The 6,989-nt window shown below is 42.0% G+C and overlaps 1 protein-coding gene across 1 annotated transcript; it reads left to right on the top strand.

Annotated features, from left to right (window-relative positions):
• Positions 1-909: 909 nt before the first annotated feature.
• Positions 910-6,468, top strand: LOC124652146 (NEDD8-conjugating enzyme Ubc12-like). The gene is made up of 6 exons (XM_047191173.1): positions 910-1,037; positions 2,706-2,818; positions 4,656-4,764; positions 5,582-5,660; positions 5,725-5,841; positions 6,048-6,468. The coding sequence occupies exons 2-6, from the start codon at positions 2,710-2,712 to the stop codon at positions 6,183-6,185; spliced, it is 552 nt and encodes a 183-aa protein (XP_047047129.1). The 5' UTR covers positions 910-1,037; positions 2,706-2,709; the 3' UTR covers positions 6,186-6,468.
• The last annotated feature ends 521 nt before the right edge of the window (positions 6,469-6,989 follow it).

A 6,989-nucleotide genomic window follows, 5' to 3' on the forward strand; every position in this document is an offset into this window, starting at 1 on the left:
CAGATGTCCTGTAGCAAGCGCACTGTAGATAGTACTGTAGCTTATGCACTGTGTGCGGTCATCTAGCCATTGATTCTCAATCCAGTATGGCAAAAAAAGGGGTCAAGGCATGATCACTGTTCATCCGTGCCTTGTCTTAAGCAAGGCACCTGGATCTCGGTCGGTGAGGAGAAGTCTGTTGTCGAGTGCCCAAAATGGCAACCAAACACATATGCCTCTGTTTGAAAGAGAAGGAACGAGCGTATACATGCATCCAAACAATTTGCAACTACGTCGGGTTGGTTTAGCACATGCTACGAAACGATGGGCCAAGTGGCCGACGACCTGGTCGCAACCCTATCGAGGGGCGTTCATCTGTCAACATGGAGTGGTGCAACCAAATACGCCCTATATGATTTGTGCATATGCTCAAAACAAAATCGAGGAGTACTACCTTATATAGTTGTACGGGGCGTATAAGTTACTAAAAAAGTCGGGTCAAATTCATGCTCTGTATTGATTATGAAATTCGACGCGCGTTCCACATCCAAACAATTTCAGCCTCGCGAGGCACCCAGCTGGCGCGTGCTTCGCCTCCCTTGGCAAGGAAACCGGCGCGGGGTTATCGGCGGATCTTTTAGTTCGAAAATTAGCGCGCCGTTTGAGCTATGACAGTGCGGAAGCAATTTTACCGCTAGCGGCGCGCAGGTGGAGATGCTCTAAGTTACTAAAAAAAAGTCGGGTCAAATTCATATTGATTATGAAATTCGACGCGCGTTCACATCCAAACAATATTCGGGTGATAAAGTGGACGACGGAGTATTCACGCTGACGAGTTCGTATCGGAATATATTCACCCCCACATAAGTAAGGCCCAGCACGGGTCTCCCCCTCTTCCTTCTCTCCTGCCTCCTCCACTCCCAAATCCGGCTGGGAGAGTCCCGGCGCCTCCGCCATCTCGCCGGCAGCCGGCTCTCCCCCCCACCCCTACCCAAGCCCTCCTCCTCGCCCGACTGGGCCGGAGATCCGTCCGGAGCCGGAGTCGATTTCCGCTGCTGGTAAGGAAGGAAGCCCTAGCTTGCTTGCGTTGCTGTTGCTCGGTCCGTTTCGTTTCGTTTCGATCTTCTCCGCGAGCGATTGGTCGAATCGGAGGGAGTCTCGATCTCGCCCCCATCCACTGTATTCTGCGCGGATTCCTCCTTCGCTCTTCGCTGCGTGGTACCCTTAATTCGTCCGTGGCGCGATTAGGTTATTCTTCTTCTTCTAGATCGAGCTCAGTTCAACTCGCAGGGTAGGAGCTGCTGCGTCCGCGGATCCGCCCCGTGTAGAAGTAGAACGACATGTTTTGTGGGCGTTAGTTATACGTTTTTGCTAGCAAGGTGGTGATGTGGCTGCCAGCGTTATTGGTCTTAGGAATAGACGACGATGATGTGGTAAATCATCGCAAACTTGGTCGGTTGGTAGATTTTGTAATGATGATGATGATGATGGGAGTCAGGTCTTAGCTTCTTCTGTTCTCTCGTGGGGTTAATCATGACAGATTGACGGCCCTCTGAACGTAATACTTGCATCAGGGGCGCCAGTGGTCTCATCTGCAGCTCTGCTATTACTGTGCCTATACACTAGTTCAGGAACACCTAACTGGAAACAGATTCCCTGTGTTTACATATATAATCTCTAGGTATAAGTTGGTTGCTCGCTTTAATCTGCTATTATGCGCTTGTATTTCTCTACAAGTCCAGCATGAGCAGTACCAGGCTGCCCGGGGACATCGGCCTCGTCGACGGCTGCTGCCGGCGGCTGCCTTGCAAGTCATGCAAGCAACAATACCGTTGCGAGTGCTGCCCCTTTTAAGTCATGCAGTGAGCAGATACAAATTTGGCGCCATGTTTGTTTTCAATTAGGTGTGCACGGAGGGATACAAGGAGCCACGTTGGATAACGACAGATTTCATTTACTACTGTACGGGTACAATAATACTACAACTGTAGAGGAGCCGCGCCCATGAGGCTATATCTCAGTTGATTTACTGTTATGTTATTTTTATGCCTAAATTACCAACTCTTTCGTGGAGCACCTTCCATCTGCGGTTATTAGTTTAGCATTATGGCGGACACGCCAACTTGTTCCATACAGTCTTTCATACAAATTACTTCATGTAAACATTAAAATTGGAGGCACATTAAAATGTATTAGAGATATAGAGAGCAATATTTTTGTGTCTGGGGATTTACTACTTGTACCCTAAACCTCAACAATCTGGCTATTGCCATGTGGAATCAGCGGTGACCCATGTACCCACTCATGGAAGCAGGAGTCGCAATCATGCTGTAGTCCAATTCACACAGTAATATATATTGGATAACTGTTTATCATACTGGTAACTTGATGGATGTGTTGATGCATTAGGGGTTGAATAGGTTGGCAAAACTATCGATGAAAGGAGTAATTAAGGATAACTGAACAAACTGGTTTTGTTGATTTCTGCTGCAACGTTTCTACCTGTTTGCATCTAGAACCATTCTCAAGTTTCATTGATATGTTTCTTATTTTGTCATTTCTATTTTACAAAAATCCTGTTCTGTTAGTTCATCATTCTACATTGTTCCCTTTTTAGTTCATTATTCTTTACCTCGTTGCCTCTTTAGTTCATCAATTTTTTATTCTTATGAAAAACCTGCTCTCTTTGGTTCATCATTCTTATCTTGTTCCCTCATGTTCCACAGAAAGATGATAAACCTTTTCAAGATCAAGGGACAGAGGAAGGAAGAGGCAGCAAACTCAAATGGGGGTCCTCCTGTTAAGAAGCAAAGTCCAGGGGAATTACGTCTCCATAAAGGTTTGCTTTACCAGAAGTGATTTGATCTAATGTTACTTTCAGCCAATTGGTGTCTCCCTTTCTAACATTGGCACTTGATGTATGTTTGGTTTGGGGTCTTTGTGCTTATTTTTAAAGCGGCAGTGTAAAGTATATTGTTCTGTTTGATAAATCAGATTAATTTTAAACAATTCCTGTTATTCAATGGGGTTTCCTCTCAGAGTTTTTCTTTTCATATGTTCTGGACAACAATAATAAGCCAGTTTGCAACTTATAACTGTTAAGATTGAGACAAGTAGTTAAGGGTCAAACAAACGAGATTATCATAATTCATTGCAATGCTAAACCGAGCCATAAGAGATGCTATACAATGTTTATTGATTGATCTTTGGTAATAAGGTAAAATCTCTTTACGCAACCATAGTCAATGCCTCAAGGGTCAACCAGATGAGATTAATATAATCCATCACAATGCTAAACCGAAATCTTTTTGAAACAATGATCACATCTCTCTGCAAGTAGGTAATTCTTGTTTGTTTGTTGTTTCATATTTAAAAATGAACTATTGCTTCCTAGTAGGTCAGTTAACTGCTATGTCACATCTATTTTGGATGAAATTATACATACGTAATTTACTGATTGACTTGTGCAAAAGACTAAATAGGGGTCTGTTTGGTTGTAATGGTCTAGGTACTTCTATATATGTAATGTATCTTGCTCTACAACTATAGGATTTACTACTGAGCTTGTACTGGTTATGGCCTATTTTTTTGCACGGGCCATGGTTCATGTGTGACAAACCAAGAAATCCTTATACCAGATTGTTGTTTTCTTTGACTTTTGCAATGGAAATGGTGCCCAAATTGTCGTTCAGTCAACACAGAGGTCTCATGTAGCTATCCTGGTCTAGAGGAGGGTCGCCAAGGCCCCTCACCTAACCTGGAAGGATAGAAAGTGACCCAGTGGTCACGGGCAAACAGTCAAGCATGCATTGGGGCTTATTGTGTGTCAATCTGGATCACCGTATTGTCTTTGGAACTTTGTCACTTGGTTGGTTATGATGGGTAAGTCAGCCTCATCTCGATGCTGATTAGAACAGCTTGAGGATGGGGTGGAGCAGGAGCAGGGCATAGGGTGGGGCATGAGAGGTTTCTGAGTAGAAGATGAGGTGGCGACAGGTGGGAGTTGCGGGTGCTAGGGTACGGGTGGGTGGTGGCACTGGGAAATAGGTATGAGAAGAGAAATGGTGCTGGCTTGAGTAAAGCAGTATACTTAGTGTGAGGTAGTATGCTGAATGATAATAGTGGCCCACCTATCCCCTATTTTGGATTTTGCACATTGGATACAACCATTAGTGCTGCTGTGGATGAGACTATCATTGTTTAATTGCCACCAGGAATGCTGGTACCCTACTGTTGCCACGAGAACTACGTTCATGTCTATTTTATATAGTAAAAATAAGGCCCAGATATCTGATATCCATGGTTAAACCCGAATTTAATTTTCAACTTCAAGTTGGAATGAGAAATATTCTTGAATTATGATCCACTACCTGGATTCACATTAGAAATCCTGCCATACTAAATATTGAAGTGTTAGATTCTTCTATTGTTCAAACCTGTGGTGTCAATCACTTAATTTAAATGTCTTCCGAAATATTAACATCTACTCCCGCTGTTCCGTAATTCTTGTCGCATATTTGGATTTATAGATACATCCAAATATGTGACAAGAATTACAGAACGGGGGGAGTACCTGTTTATTCATGTCTTCCTAATTTATGCACGTGGTGATTATCTGTTCCTATTTGGATATAGTTTTAAAGGATGGATCTTTTTTGACAATTTTCAAATTTTAGATATTGCTGAGCTTAACCTTCCAAAGACAACAAAAATCTCCTTCCCAAATGGAAAGGATGATCTCATGAACTTTGAAGCTACTCTACGACCTGATGAAGGATACTATTTGTAAGTATCGTATAGATGCTTCTAAGTCTACTTTTCTTTTCACCTTTTAGTCATGCCAGAGTAATTTTGATTCTGTACTATTTAATCTTTAAGTTGCCGCATAGATGGAAGGATATGGACATTAAGATGGCTGTCAAAAATTTGCCATCCTGCATTTTGGTGTACAGTGTACTTGAAGGAAATCTTTGTTGATGAATACGGATGGATTAGAAGTTAATTTTGTTTTTATTTTGTAGTTACATCACACTCATGCAAACATTTCTGGACACAGCACGTATGTGGATTATTCTTAATGGAGAGATTTTTCTTTGTTTGGAATTTAGCCACCTTAATAATTGACAACGCATTTGTGGAGTCTGGAGACCTTTACTTAATATGTAGAACTGTAGAATGTAGGTATGAGGATGTGAAATGAATTACCTATATTTTCAATGTAGATATGTGTCTTGTGTACACCGAGCCCCAACCGAGCCGCAATAGCCTCAAATCATATCATATGACAGTTTGGATATTAGGATAATTAGTTTCCAGGTTAGATCATTCATTTGCTTAGTTTTTTTTACGGAAAATTCCTTTGCTTAGTTGATATGTTCTGTTATGTCCTTTAAAGCAGTTGCTATCTTTATATTCTACTACTTCATGTAAGAATAGTCGTTATGATCTTCGTCAAGTATGAGTAGCGGAAGACTTTATCTCTGAAGTCTTTGTTCCAGTCTGTCCCTTTAGCTGTGCAGACTGCCCTACTGTTGTTCCAGTCCGTCCCTTTAGCTTCATTTGATTATATATTCTAATATTTATAATATATCTTCTTTCTTAGAGGTGGGGCATTTACTTTCACCTTCCATGTATCTGCTTCCTACCCTCATGAAGCTCCGAAGGTCAAGTGCAAGACTAAGGTAAAACAGCTTTTGCACCTTCCAATCATTGTGTGTTTACTATGGCTAATGTAGTAACTTTCAGGTTTATCATCCTAACATTGACCTAGAAGGAAATGTCTGCCTGAACATTCTGCGTGAAGACTGGAAGCCTGTCTTGAATATCAACACCATAATATATGGTTTAAACCTTCTTTTCTCAGTAAGTACCATAATGATTAACTGTGCACCAGCTGATTTTCCATTTGAAATGTGAATTGGTACAACTGTCTGCATTCTTTTTTGTCATGTAAAGCTAACTGCCAGGGAGTAGAATTCGCAGTTGCATTTTCTTCTTTTTTGACTGTACATTTTCTTGCTTCTTCTCTTGTACTTGGTCTCTAACCATCTTCCTTATCTTGTCTGCAGCAACCTAATGATGAGGATCCCTTGAACCATGAAGCTGCGGCTGTCCTCCGAGACAACCCAACAAAGTTCCAGAGAAATGTTCAAATGGCCATGTCAGGAGGTTATGTTGATAACACCCATTTCCCAAGGTGCAAGTAATGCTTGCTAAGTGGTGCTCTGATTCCTGCTTGTGCCCACCTACCCCTGAATGCCCTTGCACAATCTGAACCATGTGGCATTACCCAGGAAATGTATCACATTTGTGTGAGATGTGACTCTTATTGTGCTTGTTTGGTGGATGTACTGGAGTCATGTAAGTTGAAGCAAAACATGGTAACACTAAGCAGCGAAAACTGGCCCTATTGAGCTGAAAAGTCAGCTGATGTTCCAAAAGCAGCAACCGTCTGAATTATCTTGATAAAATGTTATCTTTTGCTGCCATAAGGCAATTATTGTTTTTTTTTTCTTCTTTTCTATCAGCTAAAACTCTGGAAAAAAAGTCCTGAAACGTGCCTTACCAGCTTGTATCAGCCAGTTCAAGGCAAACTTGAAATGTGTGCACTATCTGGTTGTGAAGTCTGAAGTGGTACAGAAGGTTTGTTTCAGTTCAGTCCCTGCTTGAGAGATTGCGGTAGTGAAACGGTAGGCAAATTTCTTCGGCAAGCTGTTAAAGGATGTTAAAGTCGAGCTATCCATTTCATTGCTTAATTAGGCATGTTAAAGGATGCCAATGCTCCTAGGTTCTTCAGTCTAATGTACACATTCGTATTCAGCTCTAAATTGTGAAGCAAGTCACTGAAGGCACGGAAGCCTTCATGCCTGTTTCATGAGAAATATATTACGCTTCCAGCCTGTGCACAGACGACCTGGCACACACCGGGGTTTTTCGTTGGAACTTTCATCACGACAAGCAGTGAGAAGTCCAATGGAGTAGGACAGACAAGTAGCCCGGACAAATCACTT

The sequence above is a fragment of the Lolium rigidum genome, chromosome 5, assembly GCF_022539505.1.
Source record: "Lolium rigidum isolate FL_2022 chromosome 5, APGP_CSIRO_Lrig_0.1, whole genome shotgun sequence".
NCBI lineage: Eukaryota > Viridiplantae > Streptophyta > Magnoliopsida > Poales > Poaceae > Lolium > Lolium rigidum.

What these genes read in the sequence shown, in the direction of transcription:
- LOC124652146 (XM_047191173.1), top strand. Translation starts at nt 2,710, where the DNA reads ATGATAAACCTTTTCAAGATCAAGGGACAGAGGAAGGAAGAGGCAGCA. An exon ending in GGAATTACGTCTCCATAAAG is followed by an intron (nt 2,819 to 4,655) that starts GTTTGCTTTACC and finishes TTCAAATTTTAG; the next exon opens with ATATTGCTGAGCTTAACCTT. An exon ending in GTTTAAACCTTCTTTTCTCA is followed by an intron (nt 5,842 to 6,047) that starts GTAAGTACCATA and finishes TCTTGTCTGCAG; the next exon opens with CAACCTAATGATGAGGATCC.